The 24865-nt window shown below is 45.9% G+C and overlaps 1 protein-coding gene across 1 annotated transcript in view; it reads right to left on the bottom strand.

Moving 5' to 3' along the window:
- The window catches only part of VPS11 (VPS11 core subunit of CORVET and HOPS complexes), a 177217-nt gene extending 152565 nt beyond the window's left edge, over positions 1-24652 (bottom strand). The window contains exons 1-2 of the mRNA XM_085645898.1: positions 24487-24652; positions 969-1117 (exon numbers count right to left, since the gene is read on the bottom strand). Of these exons, the coding sequence (XP_085502024.1) occupies positions 969-1117; positions 24487-24619 (282 nt within the window). The 5' untranslated portion in view covers positions 24620-24652. The remainder of the gene's footprint in view (positions 1-968; positions 1118-24486) is intronic.
- Positions 24653-24865: the final 213 nt, after the last annotated feature.

Here is a 24865-nt window from a genome sequence, read left to right as displayed (position 1 = left end):
CGCGTCAGAGCCGAATGAAGTTTGTGGAAAAATAAACCGAGCACTTTATTTTGCACCAGCATATTTGTGTCCGTGTCTTTTGGTAGCACCGGCTGGTGCTACGGAAGGAGGATTTGATATATATATTTTAGTATTTTCCAATAACGACTTAGTGGGGGTCCCAGGATTAAAGTAATCAATCAGGGGGATCCCACAGAAGTTAAAAGGTTAAGAATAGCTGCTCTGTATTAAAGAAATGACCTTCAGATTGAAACTGCTTTGTTTCCATCCTCTGAGCCCTGCATCTGGAATGAGCGCAAAAGACAGTCATATTGAGGTTTGTATCCTAGAAAGCATTTGATTATTTACATAAAACTGAGCAGGACATGCACATCCAATTAATGTATGCTGAATCAGTATATTTTAACTGCATCCTTGATTTGCTGCTGCTGAGTCTTAACGCCTTACGAACTTTGCAGACTCTAGACCTGAAAAAACACGAAATTCCTCACATCAATAAATTTGCCTCTGCTCACCAGAGCTCAGGACCTTTCCTGAAAACACGTCAGATGACCACAGGTACTCCCAGTCATCTAAAAGGGTGGTAGTTGCCCAAGTCACTCAGCAGCATCGCCCATAGTCTATCACCTTAAATTCCGCCGGCCTAGATGATCCCCTTTGATCTTCTGTAATGCACATCAAGACCTTGATGTCTGGGTTAAACTTCTCGGATGGACAGGAGGGGTTTCATGGTCTTAACAGTGAGCATTATAGTGACTCTACTCTCTCCTGGTCACTGCTGCCATTTCTGTCCCAGATGACATGAGCACAATGCTAATGCCCTGGAGCTGACAAAACCCTGGAGGTCCTTTATCTGATTGAACCCCTTTCAGCTCCCAGCTTATGAGAAATTACATTTTGTATCTGGGGTTTTATAAAAACAAGTACTTCAACGACAGAAGACCTGAATAAATTCAGGACCCACTCACCAGAGGGTTGATGCCTTCCTCGTCTTCACCCACCGACACCAGGATACTGTGCTGCTTCAGCTGGAACAGGTGAGTCACCCTTAACTTGTACGCCTGGAAGGAGGTGATCTGAAGAGATCTCGGCAAGAACCAGATGTTCCCCTCCATATGTGTCGCACAGTTAAGAATCAGACAGGGATTTTAGCATGTCTAAAACACTGTTACAGCACAATAAGCATCGAATCCACGAGACCTTAGCTGTTCTAGCTAGAAGTTAAAATGCTCTGCAATAAAAACAATTCAACCGTTTGGTGGGATATTTTTTTAGTGTAACATCTTAAAGTCAATATACTAGTATGGAGCAGATATGGTCTACAGGGTAAGTGGTCAAATTCAACTAGGAAACATGGCTGCATACTTTTGAGTTCCCCACATGACAAAACGGTTAGCACCAAAGCAAATCGCTTTATGCCCTGCTTCCAAGGATTCCTTATCTGCCAAAATCCGAAATGTCTATAAGCAGGCAAATGGGTTTTATAACAACACAAAAGAGAAACAAAAACTAGATTGTTGCAAGGTTATATAAAGGATGTACTTATGAATGTATATCAATAGCAGTTATCACTTCTTGGAACAGGCATTGTAAATCCAGACTTACGACACAAAAAGTATTAACATGCTCTGTACAGCAGAGTGTTAATTATAATAGAATTAGTGGCTGTAAAGATCTCACTGAAACTGCTGATACCTTTTAGTTCTATCCTCTAACTTTTATGCAAGACCTGACTGGTTTATATTATTCTTAAAGTTATCACTAACAAATTCAGTGCTTTCGAGTTAGACTAAGTACCATGCTCAGCAAGTTCATAGTGTTTTAACTGCAAAACAACAGTATTCTTATAAACCCAGGTACCTAAATGAGGAGTGCTTAGAGGTCAGGACCGCTTATACATCTGACACTTACAACTGGACATCTTCAGAGCAATGGACCTATGTTGTATTCTGAAACCCATACATGGTATGGGCCCTGGCATAAACAGAGGGGCTAAATCAGAGATATTATATATTGAGATATTGCCCTACTACTAGTGTGGCCAGGAGGCCACAGCCGCTAGTGCTCTCACGGTCCCACTGACCCGGTCTAGGCGCGGAGGCCTCTACTGAGATTTGAAGGTCCGATCAGGTACTATCCACTGTGCTTGGTTCCCAGCCTGAGCCACCTCACCTACTGAACCATATCCATGGATCCTGGTGGGTCATCAGAACCCTGCATCACAACCTACTGGACCCCACCTTGGCGGTGGGGGAGGAGGGTTGCTAGACCTTTGGCTGTAACCGGTATTGCTGGTTGCACATATGGACTACCACAAGAGATACCCGTGGGCCGCTGCAGGAGACGCCCTGTGCGACATCTCAGATTTTCTCACCCTGGACCGTGGCGATTGGCCTCTGCGTTTTTGGCGCTCTCCCCATTACCAAGCTGATGTATTCTAAGATAAGAGCAGCAGCAATAGGAGCATACTACCTCTCTTGCTTTACTTCCCATGACTTGACTATTATCATGGCCAAGGTGTCCTGAAAAACGTACCCACACGTGGGGAGGGGGGGTAGAGGATACCGACCTTGGGTGACCCATCTGAGCTAACACAGGACGACGGAGCACCTGCCATACAAGGGGGACCTCCTGGAGGGCATACTCTTGAAGATATTCTGTTGGAAATCACCACCTCCAGAGAGGTGCAGGAGATGAAGATTGATACGCAGGTCGCAGAGCTGGGCATCCTGAAAGACGACCAGTGATGCCTGGCAGAACACATCAAGACAGCGGAGAGAAAACTGGTGGAGATCCCCTCAAACTCAGTGATAATGAGAGAACGGCTCACAAACATACAGGGGAAGGTTTGAACACTAGAGTTCAGGGCAGAAGATGCTGAAAACGGGTCACAACGAAGAAACATCTGTGTGATAGGACTGTCAAAGAACGTGGAGGGGAGCAACATGTTGGACTACCTAGAATGATGATTGTGTAAGGAGATGGCACCAGAGGTTCTCTCCCCATTTTATGCCCCAGAAAGGGCACCTAAGGTTCTGGCACGGCGCTCGCTGTATGGAGCGCCACAGCAGGCAGTGGTGACCAGACTATTGCTCTATAAAGACTGGGCCCAAATCCTGTATCAAGTCAGGCGGAGCGGAGACCTCAGAGTTGAAAATAGCAAAGTCATGATATTTCTGGACTTCACTAGTGAGGTACAAAAACAGCAGTCTACATTCCTACATGCTAAATAGCATCTTCGCCAACTGGGCCTGTCCTACCCATGCCGTTCCAAGCCAGGTTGCACGTAACAATTCTAGACGGGGCTGCAGTTTTTTCGAACCCCACAGGAGGCATGGGAGTGAATTGATCTGCACCCTCATACCTGTCCTAGCCAGGGATCCCCATCACGAAAATCTACAAGGACCACATTGCAGCGCAGGGCTAAAAGTACCAACGGGTTGGCCCCTTTCAGGAAGGAAGTCTAACAGGAGTAGCAGAGAGCAGTGGAGGTAGTTGCAACGATGAGTAGGGGAGGTGTGAGCCCAGCCTCTTCAGCGGGAGATGTCGGCACCCGCAATTTGGAATCAGATCACAGATCTAGCTCCTCTGGGGACTCAGACATGAACCTGCCTAGAGTGACACCCAGAACTGCTGAACAGCTTATATGATGCAGACACTGTAACGTAAGACTGGAGCTCTTTGCCTGGGGTTGAGCCCACTATGTCCCGATACTTGATGAGGGAGTGTAACAATGGAATTAGTACTGGTGGTGGTTGACGCTGAATGGCTGCAATTCAATGTGATGGCATCTCCAAAGAACTACAAAATCCTATCCTGGAACATTAGGGGGATGCATGCAATGGCCAAGCGATACAAGGTGCTTTCAAATCTTAATAGGTGAGAGATTCAGATAGCACTCGTACAGGAAACACCTAAAGAAGGAGAGGCCCTTCAATGGGGTCAGGCTTATTACAGGAGTCAGGCCAGATGGTGCGGTCAGGCCTATTACACCACCTATTCAGATTAGAAGAGAGGGGTGCCGATATGGATACGTGCAGGAGTCCCCTTCGAACAGACTGGAGACCTGATTAACCCAGCAGTAGATTTATGGCAGTGATGGCCGGGACGTAGCGATTATTAATATTTATGCCCAAATGTAGACCAAGGAGAATTCTTTGCAGACCTATTGGGGTCCTTGGCATCCTACCTAGTGGACTCGGTCATTATAGGCGGAGACTATAACTATGTAGCAGACCTGGTGCACAAAGCACTCCCACTCCGGGATTCCCCAATCACTAGAATGACCTGGCAATTTATAAACTGACAATCGAAATGGGGATTAATCGACTCATGGAGCTTGATACACCCACTAGGTATTAATCTTTTTTCTTGAGTCTCCGTCGCCTCCATGTGCGCCTGGACACATTTCTTTCCACCCCAGATATCCATGGGTTTGTACATGACATTGAATACCTCACTAGAACCATATCGGACCATAACCCAGTCTTCCTTTACTTGGGGTGTGGAAGGTCAAGACCGTGCATACCAGTATGGAGACTGAAGCCATAATCCGTAGACAATCTGGTCTTTCGAGACACTATAGGGGACTGCATTCGGCAATACGTTGAGGTCAATGCTGGAACTGCATCATCTCAGGTGCAGTGGGATGCCTTTAAGGTCATGCTAAGAGGGGATTGAAGGGGGGAGGACTTAGTGGAGTCGCTGAGGGTGAGGCACACCCTATTGAATGAAGTCTTATTTTCAGAAGAGGCGCTAAGGGATGTAGAACAGCATCAGCCTGGTCGCCAAGACTTGCAACCAGCCTTGTTAGGAATCAAGGAAAAATTCGCAGACCAGGTTGAGAAACTGAGATGTTTCGACGACAGAGCTTATATGACCCGGGCGCAAGTGGAGCATGACCGCACTGGTTCGCTCTTGGGCTGTCTTGCTAATCTCGCAAAACAAGGCTTGGTCATTGTGGAACTCGAAACAGATCGGATGGGGGGGGGGGAAGGGAAATCGGGCCGCAGACAGGTGGCTCTAATCACATTGCAAAGATCCATGGGAGAGGGAGGACTGCACTCCCTGAATTCGAGGCTTACTACCTTGCGGCACAGCTCCAATGGCTAACACAGTGGCTGGCAGGCAGGCTGACTCCAGAGCGGGAGATGGGTAATTTTGTACCCGATCTCCACCAACTGCTAAGGTACTGATAAAGCTAGAATGCCCTCTTAGAAATGATACCACTGAATTCTATGTCAGGACCGGAGGCTCCGATTATGCTTCTCAATCTTTACTAGGAAGCTCACAGCAGCCAATGAAAAACAAAGATAAAACCACGTGACAACCATAGAGTCTCTTCCATAAAAGGTCCCTGTCAGCACATAGAGTTCTCTTTCTTTGCTGCTCCGCAGCCAGTTAAGTACCTTATGCATTTTCTCTTATAATGTGATATTATTTCAGTGCTAGTTTATTGAAAAGTTCATACGCTGTAATTGTTGTTATTACGAAGCGCTGCTTTGTTGCGCGCTTTGTTCATTATTAGTGACTAACTATTACGAAGCGCTGCTTTGTTGCGCGATTTGTTCGTTGGTTATTTTTACTTGAGTTATTGCTTATTTGAGGCGCTGCCTTTCATGCGCGTTCGCCGTCAGTGCGAGTTGTGTGGACGGAGGTCTTAGCCTCCTCGAGTGTATATGTGGATTACCTTTCATTTTCAGTAGCGCGAAGCGCTGCGGGCGTTTCCGTATCCCGTCGGTGAGTTTGTCTCACGTCATTCGGGTTTGTGGAGCGGGAGGAAGGGGAGCGAGGACGCGCGTCTGCCGGACGCGCAGTCCTCTTTTACTATCTATGCGAGCCTGAGCCAGCGCGCATGCGCGGCGGCCATTTTGCCCGCGAAAATTAGTCGGGCTTGAATCGAACACAGAGCAGTGTGTTTTAACTGTTTAAGACCCGTATTTGTTCCGTTTTTTCGGCGGAAAAGGCTCGTTTTGGCTCCCCAGATGCCCTTCTGTTTCTACAGTCAGTGGGGCTGTATAATTCAGCATAGGCTTTGCCTAGAGTGGGATTGGTGATTTGTGTTGTGCAAGCCCTCCCTCCCTCCACATCTAAACTTTACCAGTCGGTGTCTTCATTGGTGCCTGTATTGGGGGCTTGCCTGGGGTTACCACTCCCCCTGATCTCCTGTGTGAGAATATTGATTGTGAAATTTGCGGATCTTCACAAGTAATCCTCAGGGTCGTTAATTGCTCACTGTGTGGCAACTATGTCTGAATATTATGAAGAGGATTATTATTATTATTATGATGACGAAGACCCTTCAGGGTCTATGGAATATGACCTCGTTGAGGCATTGGACGCAGGTGTGCAGCAATCTGTCAATTCCGCATTGGTGAGGGCGATCGCGCCATTGAAGCGCCATCTTTGCTCTTACGCAAAGAAGCAAGGCTGGGTTCCATCCTCAGCTTCTCGTCCTACACCTGGGGGTAAGGCAAGAACGAATCCCCATGCTGCAGATTTCGCTAGGCTCGCACGCTCGATGGCGGAGCAAGAGCGTTCTTCTCCTAGAGAAGCGACAATTACCGAGATCTCTCAGGAGGATGATGGCCAAGATACCACACCTGATCCTACAACGGACGAGGAGGAATCTCCGCGCCCTTCCAAGAAAGCACGGAAGGAGAAGCACTCTGGCCCGTCCGCATCACCTAAAGTGCTCACGTTCGAACCAGCGGACATTATCCACCCTAACTCATCTGCCTGGCTACCACCGCAAGAGGTAGCAGATTATGTTCAAACCCATCTACGTCAAGCATTTGATACGGATGTTCGGGCACGACTACGGTCGGAATGCCCGCGACCGGAGCTAGCAGATAAGGTGGCGGCTACCCCGGAGGTGGACCCGTCCATGTTGACGTACTTGAAAAAGTACTCAAAAGATCCTAAGAAGGGTTTAGACAGGTCCTGGCGATCCTGCCAGGATAAACTACTAGACGTCATTGGCCCCCTGACCAAGATTCTCGAGATCGGCTTTAGGGCCAAAGACTCCTCCATTGCAATTAGCCCTGATGAATTGATCGGATGGGCACAGCGGGCAGTATGCCAGCTGGGCAATGCTAATTGTGCATTGTCGACGGAACGACGCAGGTCCATTCTACTAAAGTTAGATCCCAGGCTGGCCGAATTATCTACGTCGGAGTCGGGCCCGCTAGCCCAAGGCCTCCTGTTTGGTCAACCCTTTCTCAAGGAGCTCACCAAGTTTGTTGCCACATTTAGTGGGCTTGACAAGGCCCAGGGTTCGTTAAAGCGGGCTTTCCGCCCGGTTTTTGGCAGGGCCGGACGCTTCCGGGGGCGCTCGTTCGGCCGGGGATATAACCAAGGCACCCAACGTGGACAGCAGAGAGGTGGTTATCAAGACAGCTCGGCCAACACCTCCAATTTTTACCCTTCACGACGTTCCAGGAACAGGTTCCGCAAAGGTGGCAGATTTGGAGGAAACTCCAACAACCAGCATGATGCCGGAAATTCAGGTGAGCCTCATTCCCTTCTCGGAGGTGACATTGGGGGGCAGAGTGGCATATTTTCTAGACAAATGGCGCGAAATTTCGCAAGATGCATGGGTGTTGCAGACGGTGCAGGGGTACAGGCTGGAGATGTACGCCTCCCCTGTGCAACACTCCCGCCCCCCCCCTCTGTATTTTTCCCGACAAGATCAGAACTTTATCACGGCAGAAATCAGTTCCTTGCTGCAAAAGGGCGCAGTGGCGCCCTCCGAGCTTCACCCTCACGGTTTCGTGAGTACTGTCTTTCTCGTAGACAAGAAAGGAGGCGGTTCCCGCTTAGTGCTAAACCTCAAAGAATTCAACTCGTGGATTGTTTACAGGCACTTCAAGATGGAAGGGATCCATCTACTGCGCGACCTTCTCCAGGAAGGAGACTGGATGGTCCGTTTGGACCTAAAGGACGCGTACCTCTCCATTCCCGTTTTTCCACCTCACAGGAGGTTCCTGCAGTTTGTCTGGGGGAAGGTGTGCTACGAGTACAAGGTCCTCCCGTTCGGTCTGTCGTCAGCACCGTGGTGCTTCACGAAGCTTCTGAGACCGGTGGTGGAAACTCTCAGGGCCCGGGGAGTCCGCCTCATTATATACCTGGACGACATAATTATTTTGGCATCCTCCCCTCAGACGGTTCAAACGCACCTCAATTGGGCGATCAATCTATTACAGAGCTTGGGGTTCATTGTCAACCCGCAGAAATCAGTGTTAATCCCCTCTCAGTCCATCGAATTTCTGGGGTTTACGATCAATTCAGTGACGTGTCAACTCTTACTGCCGATGACAAAAGTCAAGGCGATCAAGAAAGAGTTGCGGTCCATCCTACTCAGGCAGACGACGTCCTTGAGATCTTTAGCCCGCATAGTGGGGCTACTGGCTTCTTCCATCCAAGCGATCTTCCCGGGCCCCCTTCATTATCGGGCCCTTCAGAGGCTCAAGATCCGCCATCTTCGGAAAGGTCTCAGTTATTCAGAACAGATACCTCTCTCAGAGGAGGCGAGACTGGAGATGGATTGGTGGTTAAACCACATGGAGGCCTGGAACGGCCGAGCGCTATTCGGATCGACCCCGGATGTGGTGATCGAATCAGATGCCAGCCGGTGGGGTTGGGGAGCCCGGTGCGGCACGTTGTCCACGGGTGGTCGCTGGTCGCCAGACAAACTTCATTTGCATATCAATTGCCTGGAACTGTTGGCTGGTTCCTTTGCGATCAGATGTTTGTCACCGCAGAAAGCAGATTGTTGTATACTCCTTCGGATGGACAATATCTCGGCGGTGCGCTACGTCAACAAGCTGGGCGGTACCAGGTCACGGATGTTGGCGGAGATCGCCAAGGACTTCTGGCACTTCTGTCTACAACACAGAATTTCGGTGGTTGCGGAATATCTGCCCGGTTCCAGCAACCAAGTGGCCGATTGGAACTCCCGCCACCTACAGGACTCCAGCGATTGGAGGCTGTTGCCCACAGTGTTTCGGCACCTCACCCACCTTTGGGGCCCTTGCCAGATAGACCTTTTTGCGTCTCGACTGAACAAGCAGGTTCCCCAGTTTTTCAGTTGGAGGCCGGACCCGGAGGCGTTAGCCACGGATGCATTCCTGCAGGAATGGCCGAAGTCCCTCTGTTACGCGTTTCCCCCGTTTCTCATGATCCCACGGGTTCTAGCACGATCAAGAACCTTTCAGGCGGAACTCATTTTGATCACTCCTCTATGGAGGGCTCAAGCTTGGTTTCCGGTGTTACTGGACATGTGTTGCGAGATTCCGATCCTCCTTCCTCAGTTGCAGAACCTATTGCTGGACCCTCTTCAGAATCCCCATCCTTTGGTGGCCTCGGGCCAACTTCCTCTCGTTGCTTGGCGGGTTTCAGGGACAGGTGGAGTGTCCCGGGCCTTTCGCGAGAAGCTAGTAACTTCATCAAAGAAGCTTGGTCGGCCAATACTCACAAGCGATATGCCTCATCTTGGAAAAGGTGGTGTGATTGGTGCGCTCAACGGGACGTGGATCCCGCTAAGGCGCATGTGTCTTTGATGGTCAACTTTTTGGCTTCTATGGCGTCCTCCGGGTTGGCCTACAGGACGGTCAACAACTTTCGGTCCGCCATATCGGCAGGGCATTTACCTGTAGATGGTAAGCCCATTGGGGAACATCCTTTAGTTTGTAAATTACTGAGGGGAGTCAGGATGGTGAAGCCCCCTTGCCCAAAGTACTCTCATCTGTGGGATGTCTCTCTTGTCCTCCGATTCCTGGAATCCTGGCCAGCCAATAGGTTCTTGTCTCGTAAACAACTCTCAGCTAAGCTGACTATGCTTTTGTGTCTCGTTTCTTGCAAACGGGTTTCTGACGTCCGAGCTCTGGATTTAGCGGGGCGTAGATTTACCCCGGAAGGGGTGTCCTTCACCTTGTCCAGGAGAACGAAGTGTAACACTGCTTCAATCACATACCCGGTTTTTCCTAACAATCCTAAACTGTGCGTGGTGCAATGTATTAAGGATTACGAGGTGAGTACTGAGGAGTTTCGTGCTGATATGCAGGGGCAACTACTTATTGCTTTGCAAAAGCCTTTTCGCCCAGTGACGCCAGCTACCTTATCGCGGTGGATGCGCTGGCTCATGAGCGAGGCAGGGATTGATATCTCCAAGTTTGGGGCTCACTCTGCGCGCGGAGCCATGGCTTCCAAAGCGTTTGTAACGGGTGTGAGCCTAGTGGATATCATGAATGCAGCTGACTGGTCTAATGAAAGTACTTTTAAAACGTTTTACTATAAGCCGATTGTCAATGTTGCTTCAATGGTGGTGGCTCAGCTTTGAACAAGCATAATCGGAGCCTCCGGTCCTGACATAGAATTAAAAATTTGCGAACATTCGTGACAAGAATTTTCAATTCTATTAAGGACAACGGAGGCGAGGATTATCCCGCCCAGAAATACATTGTCTAATGTACTGCTAACGTACTGCTATTTCAGGATTATGATACTGTATGTATTGAATCATGCTATTTTGCATTTCTGTGTAGTTTCCCCACCCAAATCTCTCGTGATGTAATGCTGTTACTTTTACAACCTTAAACGGTTTTTACGGGCTGTTTCCTTTCTTTCAGGAACTGACAACAAGTAAACCTGATTGTGGTCTATCGGCGATGAATCGCTTGGCAGTTTGTTGTTTCGCTCTCAAGCAAGTTTTCTGGACCGGGATCCAGTGCAACGTTCGGCCCCGTTGGGCACACAGTTCGTTGGTGGGAGAAGACCCTAGCTGTCGGTGATCCTCAAGAGCAGGTCGTGCATGGACTTATGTACTGTTACAAAGAAAGAGGACTCTATGTGCTGACAGGGACCTTTTATGGAAGAGACTCTATGGTTGTCACGTGGTTTTATCTTTGTTTTTCATTGGCTGCTGTGAGCTTCCTAGTAAAGATTGAGAAGCATAATCCTCGCCTCCGTTGTCCTTAATAGAATTGAAAATTCTTGTCACGAATGTTCGCAAATTTTTAATTCCGAGTGCTATGGTCATCTTGGGCCCGATGTCTGCAAAAGACGTGAGTGAGGATCCCGTACTTGCCTAGCATAACCAGGCACTGCTCCATGGGGTTGGGGGGGGGACTGGTCGGATTTCACAGATTAGATAACTGCAGGAGCATCAATGATGGGTGATTTGTTCAGGGCTGAGGACTCCTCCTGTTCGAGGAGTTCCGCTCAGAACCTGATCTACCCCTGGAACACTTTCTGCTCCACGGGCCGGTGACAGCGGCAATCGTATCCATTGGGGTGTGGGCCTATCAGAACCACAACACAAGAAAGGTCACTATATAGTCACATCTTCGGGCACCTTAAGGGCTATCACCTGCTTATATAAGACGATTAGAGAGGACATGATGCTGACCCTAACCACCCTTCAGACACAGTAGGAGGAATACTTGGGGATCCCCATACCCGAGGGCAACTCTATTAGAATGGGTTCTTAAAATATTGAGAAATGCCCATTTTAAGTTAATTAATTTTTATGTTTTACACAGGGCATGCCTCACCCCCCACCCATACATAGGCATTTCCATGCAGTGGAAGCAGCATGTCCGGGATGTGGGAGTAGAGTTTCTCCATATGTTCTGGAGTTGGTTGCTCACTGCCTACTGGGTGGAAGGCTCCTGAGGGACCCAAGCGGCAACATGGCATAGAGAGATAAAGAGTGGGCAGGATATGAAAGCGCAGTGTTGCTCCGTGAGATTAGATGTGGCCTGGGCTCATTAGATACGACAAGAGCCTGGGAGGCGCCAGTAGATTGCATGAAAGATCCAGATCCATCATCACCAGTGCCATCACCAGGTATTCCCTTAGGGGTGACTCCTCAGCAATGCTGGAATGCTTGAGCCATTGATTGCTGATGCCAGTACTCCAATAGGCCGACACCAGACCACGAACTATGGTTTGAACTATGGTACCGATTGAAATGGGACAATTCCGAGTGGGACACAAGCATTCGATGTACTGAGTTATGGGCATGACGACTAGGGGAGGTGGGTGGGATTTCCAAGTTATTTCAGAGGATATTATATTGCTGCGATTGTGTAAGATGGTGAGGTGGCTGTTCTTATTTCTATTGCTTGTTGCTTGACGAGGATGGTAAATCAGGAATTTCTTTTATTTTTCTTTAAAAGACAGGGAGGTGCAGCCTGAGTCACTACAGTAAAACAATGGCTGGAAAAGCCAACAAGTCTGGTTTGAGGTTACCATCGCATATTTTTTTTATTTTTACTTAGTTTTTTTTATTTAATTAAAAGAATTACCACTATTTCAGAATTATTCATTTTGACTAAATGTTTTCAATATAATATAAATATTTATAAAAAAAGGTTAGCATAAAAAAAGTTTCATAAAAATATGATGTGTAGAGCTATCGATAGAGGACATCAAATGATGCAAAAGGAACAAAACTGTGTCACATGGAAGTATAGAAAATTAAGGTTGAAATAGAAAAAATAAGAAAAAAAAATTGTGCAGTCAAGAATAAAATTTACTTTAACCATCAAAAGAAATCAACACCTTACTTTTTAAAAGCAAACAATTGTACCATAGGAATATAAAGTCATCAACTACACATTCTATGGTCTGTCTAAGGAGACCACAGAGTTGATAGGACAGTCCTCACTGTGCTCTGACACACAAGAGAGCACAGCACCATTTAGAAGCCAGTACAAATGGCGTGTAAAAAGCACTATAAATAAAAGTTATTTTTAAATTAAGGTGCTCAAAAAGGGTTAGGAATATATATATTTTTTTTTAAGTTCTTTATGTGTTGCAGAATCCTTAAATATCAATAGTAGTGTTTGAGACGAAATACTACAGAGACTGCAATACAACCTAAACACTCCTAGAAGAAGAAAAATAAACTCATGCTGACAGTGAGACAAAAAACATTACCAATAACTAAAAAATAAAAACATATGTTAGTGCCACCCTTAACCTAAAAACCTTGAAGCATTAACAAACACATTCTAAGGAAATTAACTTTAAATGAAAATCCTATTTTAAAAACAATAGGCCTGATTACAATGTCAGTCGGAAAGCCGTGGGTTCCAATCACAACTGCTGTATTAGAATGATGTTGGAGTTTAAACCGGCCGGGGAAACTGGACTCTGTTCCGACGGAAATGGCTTCATAATCCCTTAAGTATGGCGTTTCCGCAGTTGGGATTAAGATGTCGATTTCCGACAGCCTTTCCATTTTGACCTTTCGGACATGGAAAGGCTGTCGGAAAGTGACTTCCCTCTTTCCCCCCTGGCCCTCCGTTTGTGGCCCTGGGGGGCATTTATGGTGCCCCTTTGAACAGCCCTGTAGCGTGTGGCAGACACAGGGAGGTGCCTGCCACACGGTGCAGGGATGTTCACAAACTCCCATTTCTCAGTGGGAGCTTGTGCTGCAGGCATTTTTCGCCCACCGCACAAGCTCCCATAGAGAAATGGGAGTTTGCGACCGCACCATGTGTGGTCACATCGTAATGAGGTGTGCAGAACCGCCAACCTATGGTCTGGCAGTTTCCACACCAAAACGGTTCAGTCAGAGGCAACTCCGACCGACATCAAAATCAGGCACATAGTATTTTAAGGATACAAGCTCATTTATACATTCACAATGGGAGGACTTCTTGAGTCACACAGAAGGTACACATAAATACTTGACACTACATCCTGACTTTATTATAACAGGAAACAGTTAACGTTTGTAAATTACAATTCTGAAAAGTATACAGGAAGGGCATGCCCTCTGGAGAAAATGTTACAATGACAGAGTACAACCATGTTGTGTTCAGACATTGAAGTAAGCACAGTAGTAGAGGAACGCAAGTATAAAGCTAGTACAACAAATCAGTGTGCAAGCAAAGCTCTAAAAGAATTCCGTGTCAATAATCAGTACTACAATTGCAACCAAAAAGGCCACTTAAACAATATGTAAAAGAGTAATTAGCCATAAATAACAAGTAGCAATCTACCAACCCCACTCCTCAAACACATACAGTTCAACTAATCCAGGTAGTCAAAAACTGACTGATTAAGAAAGGCTTCAGCTATACAAAACTGAAAATAGAATACTGCCCAATTCAATGGCCACAAATCTGAATATACTGTATAATTATGAGGCACGGATGATGTGCAGGCCTTCAATCCATGTCCAAATCCATTTAGTTATATACTATACATGGAAAGTAACAAAACAATAATATTACCTTAATTTACAACATACCTTTGAACAAATTAACATCCACATACAACAAGATTCTTACGGTATAAACATAAAGATAATTCCCAAAAATATACACCTCTAAAAATAATCTTTGATTTAGAGCAGTATACACTCACCCAGAGACAGGTTTGTTATTAGGTCTCACCTTACAGGCAGCTTTTTGACATCTGCTGTTGAAGACCTACTGTAGACAATATCAATACTTACAGTGGAAGTTGGGTTCGCCTATTTGCCTACCTGTGGTTGGCTTTCTTTTTAGACTTATTTGCTTCCATCTCAGTCTTCTTCAATAAGTTCATTTTGTGCTTTGTTTATCCACGGTAGCATAATTTACCAGCCATTTGATTGGATAGATGACTTTTATTCATTTCCACAGCTCCACTTGAAGGACCTATATCTTCCTTTTGTTTGCAGCACTCCATGGAGGTGCATCTGTATTCCTACTCTCTCCCCAGTGCTCGGCTTCCTCGTCACCTACCCACCCCATGCTCTCCCTGCAGCTTCCCCTGCTATGCTAGTTGTTAGTTTGCTTTCCCTGGCCTCTCTTGTGGTTCTCTTTTAATTATTTCAACTCCACCAGCTGCTTCCTCTTCTTGTCGCCATCTAACAACTTTTAGTTTTTGACTCTCTACCCCACAGCACTCCACAGTTTAAAAAAGAAAAAAGAGAAAAAACACACAGACATTACTGTGGTTTGTGTCTCCTGTAACAAACATTAAAGAAGCTGAATTACTAAGAGAAGGTGAATTTTTCACTGAAAGTGAGCCGAAATTAGCCTGAATTCCTATTTTGAAAATGCCTGGCTAGGCCACTAGTATTGCTCTGGCCACAGATTTCCACCAAGGTTTTTAACACCTCGGTGAAATTGATAACACAGCATAATGCAAGGTCAATCCAAAACAAACAATGCTATTCAGTGGTGGCAATATTATTTCCAATCCACAATAGATAAAAGCCATCTGAGATGGTATGCACTGATTTAAACTTTAAAAAAAGAGATTACAAGATGTATAAAGCTCGGTCTCTTGAAAATACTCTGACCCACAACGTTTCCAAAATATTCTGAGAAAGTAACGCATGTCTGTAACAAAGCTTTAACCTTTTGTGGAAATATTAGGGGTTTCGATCAACCAACAATGCTTACTTACTCCCAAAAATACTGTAAATATTGTAAAAACAATGACTAACCTTTGGAACAAATAGCCAAATTACAGAAAAAGAATTACAATGTAGCCCAAAGAAAAAACAAAGTCATCGTAAATAATAGCCATCATCCCACATCTAGAAAGAAAACCCAACTACAAAAAAAGTAAAATCTTTTCCACAATACACCTAGATTACAATCATAATAAAAGATATTTTACTAATATTTTTGAAGGCTCAGTTGTAAATTCATAGCCAGGGTTTAAAAAAAATAACAAAAAAAAACCAAAAAACACTTTTTAAAAATTAAACGGTGTTACACATATCAAACGTAGAGCATCCCTTCACATCTACTTCTTATAAAAAAAAATCCCTAAATGCAAAATAAACCTTAAACATATTAAAAATAATCATCATACATGATAAACTGGTCTAAATCACAATTATTTCCGCTGTGCGGCCCTCCACCGCGTAACCTACGGGAATATGAGATCCCAGTAGCACCGAAGGGCTTCCGATATCTAGGCATTTTTATATCTACAGACCAAGCCCACTTTTATGAAGCAAATCCACTTGGACCCCAGATGCGCTTCGGCGCCGACAGCAAACACTGGCGCTCTCTCCCGCTGACTCTACTAGGACGCGCAGCCCTTTTTAAGATGCTGGCGCTGTTGCGTTTTCTCTATGTGCTGCACAATACCCCTGATAGGATTCCGGAGGCTTATTTCTCCAGTATCGATAGTGCCGTACGCACGTTGTTGTGGGACGGTCGGGCACCTCGGATTGAAAAACAAAAAGGTACATGCGGGATGGTATGATGGGGGTATTGCACTACCCGACCTTAGGTCGTATTACCAGGCATCCCCACAAGTTGCGATTAACCGTTGGGCGCACGGGGAGCGGGGGGGACCCGGGTTTCCGTACTGACTGGTGGCTCATGGGACAAGGAGGGTATAACAGAGCACTCTATACGAACCCCAAGAAATTAGGCGTCACGGGACCGACAGCACACACAATAGAAGTCTGGCACAGGGTCAACAAACAGATGGGTTGGCAGAATAGAATTACACGTGCGACCCCACTCTGGGAACCCGAGCAACTGGGCCAATTTGAGTACCTGTCCCAGCTTTGATATGTGGGATCTAATTGGTATTTCCACGGAGGGAGACATGTGGAGGTCCACGGGACTGGCCACTTTCGCCGACCTTCAGAAAGAATACAACCTCACACAAACCGAAACATTCAGATACCTACAAATCAGTCACGCCCTCAAAACTGTAATCCCAGGGGGCGACCCACTTCCTGAGGCTTCCCCACTGGAAGATAGGTTGATACTGGGCCCCATGACCAAAAAGGCCATATCCCTTACATATTAAAAATTGATTAATAACCGCCCAGATTTCTTAACACGCCTGCGGCAGCATTGGGAGGCAAATCTAGGCGATCTTAAGAAGGAAGATTAGCGAGACGCCTTGGCTTGCCCTAGAGAGGTGGCCATTCCTATGAGACTGCAGTTGGTCCATTTCAAAGTCCTGCATCAAATCTACCTAGCTGCCGGAGTCTTCGTCAGGATGGGCAGGCAGGCTGATTCCCTTTGCCTTCGGCAATGTCAACAAGAGGGGACTTTCTTCCACACAATTGGGGCATGACCAGTCATACTGGAACGATATCGCTAAAAAATTGGCGGGGGGGGGGGGGGGGGGGGGGGTTGGGGAGAAAATAATGGTCAACCCGCAACTGTGCCTGCTAAACATATGGGACGTCACGGGCCTTAACCAGACCGAGCAGACGTGGGTTTCACTGGGATGGGCAATTGCCAAACTTAATATTGCACAGAAATGGGGGTCAGGGGAAATGCCACGAATTAGAGATTGGTTGGTTGACATGGACAGAGCCATGGTAGCCGAAAAAGACATTTAAATACAGAGGATGCCCTAAGAAATGGGACCGTAAATGGGCAGCATGGAATGCATATCGAGGGAAGATTTGCCAGTCGCCATCAGTGGAGTTGCGCCGTAGTGAGGCCGATATGTATGGGACATGTGCTGCCACAGAAGAGATGTCAGAATAACGAGTCTCTATGTCATAATATGCATGTATTACTGAATTACACTGATTGTATATCTAAATGCATGATGGGAATGGGAAGCATTGCTGTGCTGTTTGTGGTTGTCATCAATAAAAAGTTTCAAAAAAATAAAAACAAATTTCAAATAATAATCATCAAACAAAGGGAATCTAGGATGAGTCCAATGTACAATCCTGCTTTTTGAAGACCCTGACAAAAAGAGTGAAATGGGAAGGATGGTCCCTCACATAGCCGCCTCATTCTTTAACATAAACTATGATGATAAAAATAAGTATCCCTTAATGAAACAAACGAACATGAAAAATGAATAGAATGTTAAAAAAAGTGAAATAATTTTAGGGAAAAATCAAAATTCTCCCCCCCCTTAAAAAATACAAAAATCTAAGCAAAGAATAAGATCCAAAGCAATCTACTGTACAGTAAATACAATAGGAAAAACATGTAACAAGAACAAAATCTTTCAATCATCCACATGCAATCAAAAACAACCATCCTAAGCCAAACCACTGATTTTTCATAACTTAATATATAGAACAATCACATACAAATTAGCTTGTAACTTGACTCTAACATAAAAAAAACCAAAAATAACCATCCTAGCCCAGCCCCCAACATACACATTCACCAACTGTAAGTCTTTTATAAAGTTGGACATTCGATTCAAGGGTGAGGAAATCAAAACATTTAATTTCCCCATTGTTAGTTTGAATATCGGCATCTTGATATTTGTGGGCAAAAGCTTCAAGCAAGGCACTTAGACTGTTTAAATCAATGTTATCATAATTATATTTAAGTATAGATGGTGAAGTGGGGGTAAGGTTGGTAGAATTATTCAAGTAAATTAAATACAAAAGCAGCTCTGTATGGTCATTTCGAATTTACACATAACCTGCTGCTCGCGATGCCACGTTTTCGGCTCAACAGCCATCTAATAGTCCGTTGCCGTTAAGTCGGAAAATTCAGCCGGCCATTCAGCACGATAGGCACAACAGCCATTTTATCTTATTTTGGTTCACGAAAAGAAAGGTGATGTCATGTGTGGAGTTCTTAGTTGAGCCAGCCTGACGATTCCTTCTTCTATTCAAAACAAATAATAACAGTTCCATCACCCTGACGAAATTCTTGTCTAAAAGAACGAAACGTGTTGGCTGCCTGGTGCTTTGTCTCAAATAAAAGGAAGAATAAAGAAACCTGAACATTTCTAATACTTGATGGACATACATTTAAAACATTTTTTTTGTCTTTTGGAGATTTGGATTTGGTGGTGCAACCTATAGTTTGGTAAATGTTAGCATAATTATATCGTTTTTTTGCTCACCATGCCATTCCAGTTTGGACCCAGCCATATGCAAACCAGTCTTTACCCTGCGCCCAATGGGAACAGTCCAGCCTGAACTGCCAGGCCAGGACCTCCCTGGACTGGAAACAAGCATCCTAGGACTGGTTTCGGGCTTTCAGTCCTCATCAGCCAGGATAGCTTGACTCCAGTGGCATGGAGAGCACGGGACCCACGTCTTGGGGTGACAACTGCAAAAAGAACACCACTCAAGAAAACGTCCACCTTGCGAAATATTGTTGTATGTACCTTCTAAGGCTGATAACGGTAGTGTTCCGGAGCAACCTGAACATCAGTCCCTGGTACCCAGTTTGGAGACTGGAATCAGAAGAGCAGTTACTGGAGTAGCCCACTTGAATACCGAGCTGGACATTGAGGCTGGATAAGATGCCAGTTCACATAGGCTGTTATGGGTCTGTATCTAGAGAATATACCTCCAAGAACAACATTATCCATTGATGGAGGCACCCAGGGAATAGTAATACCCACACCTGATACTGAGGAGTCTGGTGAACACTGGACTACTGACTAGAATCAAGAACTCCTGACTGCAACTTAAAATTGTGATATCTCCTGATCCTTAAGAGCTGGTGGTGATTCCAACAGTTTCAGAATCAGGGTGACCTCCTCCACTCAAAGAGACGGGTGCTGCAGCCTGCAGCTGAAGTCAAGATTCCTGAGGGCACCTAACAAAAAGCTGTAGAGGGGAGAACCTGACCCAGAAGGATGATGTAGGGTTAGGGATAATGCCTGCTCACCCTTCCCATTGGAAAAACTAAAGGAACAGTTCCTCAAACCAAGTGGTTTTGATTTTTCTAGAGATACCTGCTAGAGCAAGCTTGCTGCACCTGTGTGATCTCCAACTGTCTAGATGTGCTCGAAAAAGGTTCGTCCAGTCAGCAGAGCCTTGGCTGTCATTGCTGTATCAGGACACAGTGTCCTGGCAGCACACTGAAGCAGCACAAGCCGTTGTTAGTGACAATTAGAAAGGGTGAACAACTTATTGGCACTAAATCAGGCAACGGTCTTGCACTTATGGCCAGATCTGGCCAATACGGAGTGCTGCAACTTAACATTTCCTGGGACCCTTTCAATCTAGAAGGAGCACGTCCTAGCGCGATCAGTGTAAAGTAAAAGCAAATCCCTTTGCCTTCCCTAACACCAGTTCAGGCCGGGTTGTACTAAAGGTGTAAGGCCATCAGAGAAGAAGTCCATCTCCAAAGCAATGACGATCTGAAAACAAAGGGTGAGAGGTAGATAGGTTTCACTTGGGCAGGAAACCTGCAAATACCTCATAGGATCTGGCTGGGTGCCTCCACCATTCAAAGAGACAACTGGTTTCAGAAAGATGGACAGCTGGATGTCTATGTCAAGGCTTAAATGCCTGAGGTGGACAGTGGCAAACCAGCACAAACAACAGCACCATCTCGTGCAGCACACATAAATGACTATCACTCATCCCTCTAGGGGCACACAAGAAACCAAACACATACAGACAGGCGGGGCTTCCATGCATGTCTCAGACATAATAAAGACCGATGCCCCACAGTTACATCAGACTGGGCAGTCTTTACCCAGGCAGGAAAGTGGATAGTCCCATACAGAGGTAGAGAATAGACCTGTAACCCAACTGTAATCAAGTTGCCACAGCTGTCAGTCCACACACAGCCAAGTAGAGGGGACACAGTGACTATCCTCACAAAGACGGGAGCATGCACGTTGTGTGCCCTTCAACACCAGAGCCCAGCGCTCACATTCTCGTTCAGTCCAGGTGTTCTTCGTTGCCTTTTGGGACTTGTAGTTCCGATTTTATAACGGGACTCCACTCCCAAAAATACAAAGCAAAAACTAGGATTGGATGTACTATACATATATCTGGGAAACTTGAGAGTTCTGTGATCGATCCGATTTCACTACCGCATTAGGATATTCCTCCTGTATGACAGTGAATCATTGAAAGGGGTGTCTACTGCGAACTTGACCTTAATAAGAGGGAGGAATAACTCTGCAGCTACTACTTTGTAACTAGATTCTTAATGTTGTCAAACATACCCCCAAGAACCTATCCAATGCCGAAATTAGCAGATACCACTTACTGCAGAATAAAGACCGTTAATAAAACCATTGCAAGAATCAGGTCACCCACTTGTAAAGACAATAGAATAAAAACTCCGAAAGCGCAGAGCTCTCAAGTTTCCCAGTTCCATGTGTGACCATCGCATGACCCAGACAATTTTTAGTCCTGTTTAGCCCATCAGAAAATCGAGACTACAAGGCCCAGAAGGCAAAGAAAAACCCTTGAATAAAAGTTAGACGCGTATTAAACTGAAAAACTTGAGATCGCTTACAACAAATCTCAGTACTGCTACAGACCAAAGATGCCTCCCACTCATGATATAATTCGGTTAGACAGAGCTGGGAAACTGGGCGGGGGCTTAGCCTGTATTCATAGAAACACACTTTCGATCTCTCCCGTTGAGTCCTCTGCGCCCTCCTCCTGTGAATATCTGTCTCAACATCGCAAGTAAGAACCTACCGGCCTGCAAACTTCACACTTTCTACCACCCCCCAGGAGACAACCTCCCCTTCATTGAGCAACTATTTGAAATCATTTCTAGCAATGCTGACTCAGCTGTGTCCCAAATCTTCCTTGGTGACTTTAATCTGCACTGGGCTAACTCCATAGACCCTGCAGTTTCAAGCCTTAAAGCCTTTCTAAGTGATCAGGATCTGACCCAGCATTGTGACCAACCAACCCATAATAAAGGAAAAATTCTTGACCTCATTATTTCGAAAGGGCAGACCGTCACCTTGGACTCTATTACCCCATGTGACTGGTCAGACCACCACTGCATCCTTTTTTTTTTTTTAAATCAAAAAGGAGGTACAGGTGTGGAAGGCCCAACCAACAAAATCAAAGATATGGAAAAGGGACCTCAGACTAGTAAACCCTGTTGAGCTAGCCGCCCACTGTACATCTGCCCTCTCCTCTCAAGCGGACCTGACTGAGGTGCAGTTACTCACTGACTACTACAATGTGACCATCTCCAACATCATGAATGACATTGCTCCACTCAAACATAAAAATGCCTCAACAAAAATATCCAAACCTTGGTATAATGATAACCTAAACACGGAACGTCACAACCTTAGGGCAGTTGAACGCTCCTGGAGATCAAATCCCTCCTCGCACCAACTTAAACTCCTAAGAGAAGCTAGGAGCCTTTACTACAAACAAATCAGGAACGCCAAGTCTAACTATTTCAGACACCAATTAGATCAAGCGGCAAACCGTCCCAAGAAACTTTTCGAATTGGTCAAACAGCAATCAATTGTAGGTCCAAACCTATTGGAACCTGGAAGCAGTCCACCCTCCTGTGACGATCTTGCTTCTTTCTTCATTGAGAAATCAAAACTTATATCCTCTGACCTCGCTGCTAAGAAGGTTGTACTCCTTTCCTCCAGGGCGGCCTCTCCACCTGACCTCTCTGAAAAGCTCAACTCTACCCCCCTGATCCCCAAGAACAATGCGGCCTGGGACACCTTTACCCCACTCAGTGAACAAGACATCAAAAAGATTCTCCTGAATATCAACCCTTCCAACCACTTCAGTGACCCGTTACCCCCATCCATTTTCAAGGAAATCAAGAATGCACTCATCCCTACCTGGACAAGGATTGTTAATGCATCTCTTTCACAAGGCACAATCCCGGATTGCCTAAAAGCAGCTCAAGTATCTCCTATACTAAAAAAACCTAACGCTGATAGGACAGACCTCAATAATTTCCGACCTATCTCCAATATACCCACCCTTGTGAAACTCCTTGAAAAATGCGTTCAGTCCCAACTCTGTGCTCACATTGAGAACTACCAGCTCTTAGACCAACATCAATCCAGCTTTCGGACGGGGCACAGCACTGAATCGGCCCTCATTTATGTTATGGATGACATTCTAAAGATTCTCGATCAAAACGAATCCTGCCTCCTGATCCTCCTTGACCTTTCCTCTGCTTTTGACACCGTCAATCATGACAACCTCTTAGCCATTCTGCAAAACAGGATGGGTTTTGGTGATCAGGTGCTACAGTGGTTCTCGTCCTTCCTCCATCACAGATCGCAAAGAGTCATGGCTAATCACTCTCTCTCCCAGCCCCCGCCTGTTCTCATGGGGGTCCCCCAAGGATCTGCTTTATCTCCTACCCTCTTCAACCTTTTCTTGGAACCATTAGCTAACTCACTTAACTCCATGGATATTCATTTCCACATGTATGCCGACGACACGCAACTCTACTTGAAAATCTCATCCCCGGAAAACCTCATATCACTCAACACCACCTAACGTATACTCAAAACTGGTTAAGTGAGAACCATCTCCTGCTCAACACCTCAAAAACAGAATTCTTGCTCGTCTCCCCTCAGAATTACACCCCCAATCTTGACCTCTGGCTGAGCCACCTCACTGCTTTCAACTGCACTCCGCTCATCGTAAACTCAGCCAAATCTCTAGGAGTCACTATGGACAAGAACCTGAATATGAAAAACCATATCAGCAATACATGTAAAGGAGCAAACCACTTGATAAGAACACTCAGAAACATCAAACCTTTCCTCCCTCTTAAGGATTTCAAGCAGGTGGTTCAAGCGCTTGTCCTACCGAGGCTAGATTACGGTAGTGCTACTCTCTGTGGCCTGCCCAAATACACCCTGGCTCCGCTAAGGGCTTCACTGAATGCTGCTGCTAGACTGGTTACAAGCTCCAAACGCAATGAACACATATCGCCAGTCCTAAAAACTCTAAATTGGCTCCCCTATGAAGCACGAATCCAGCTAAAAATTGCCACTATGATGCACAAAGCTATCCACTTCAAGACGCCCAGGTACCTGGCACAAAAACTTGAACTATCTTGTGGTGCAAGAGCCTCCAGAAGCGCCACTACCTTACTCTTGAAACCACCTATCCTTAACAAAAAGAGAACCTGTCACAGAGCCTTTTCTGGCGCGGCTCCAAAGATATGGAACTCTCTTCCTCGAGAAATACGCAGAATCTCCAGAACAACGGTGTTCAAACTGGAAGTCAAAAGATTCCTGATGAATAAACTCCTTCAGTAATTGGGCTAGCCCCTTGCCCGTTGTCATTGTTTCAACAGTTACTACTACACTTTTTTTTTTGTGACATACTGTGTCCCTCTGTCGTTACACCGTACCTTGTTTAACATAACTTCCATTTGAATTTTCGTGCACCTTATTATCATTTGTGTTTTTTACTTGTTGTTACATTATCCTTCCAGTTCTAGTTTGATTGTTAAGCGCTCTGATATCCCTTGGGATCTTGTTCGCGCTATATAAAACTTTATAAATAAATAAATAAATAAATGCATGCATGCATAAGTCACAATTCACTGTCGCCTCCTTTTACCAACCCACTTCTCTGAGCCCCCTTTCCCTGCAGGCTCCTTAAGTTCAAGTATCTCCCCTGGCACCTTCCTCCATGGCAAGACTGCTCATACACGTTGCTTCCTCAGATCAATCCCACAATATGACACCCATTCATACCGGTTTCCTCACCTAACCAGTCCCTCCCCTTTTCATTGGCATGTCACTTTCCAAGCTACCGCCTCGGTTCCCTAAAGCCTACCACGTTTCCGAAAAGGATATCCCCGCACAGCAGGCTGCCCCGGCCTGAGTCGCAGGCGCTGATGCCGGTCGGCAGGAGCGCGCCCTCCCCCGGAGAGCCCAGCGCCTCCTTTTCGAAGAAGACGAAGCGGCGCCACTGCAAGTAGGCAGCCATCCTGAGGCCAGACGGGACATGTGATTGTGGCTTCCAGTGTCATATGACCAGCTGGAGCCGCGGACATCAACAACGGACTTCCACCCAAACAGTTCTCCCGTCACGTGACCTGGTAATGAGTTGTGGATTATGATAATTGACGGGCTTTTTCCGTGAGTAGGTGCCGTTTTTCGTCGCTACTGAGACACGATGTTCCATTGTGGATTGGGCTGATCACAGGAAGTAATCCAGAGGGATATGCAAGTA

This window comes from Triturus cristatus, chromosome 3_1, assembly GCF_964204655.1.
Source record: "Triturus cristatus chromosome 3_1, aTriCri1.1, whole genome shotgun sequence".
Taxonomy (NCBI): Eukaryota; Metazoa; Chordata; class Amphibia; order Caudata; family Salamandridae; genus Triturus; species Triturus cristatus.
The sequence above is the reverse complement of the archived record's forward strand: the minus strand, read 5'-3'. Positions and strand labels throughout refer to the sequence as shown.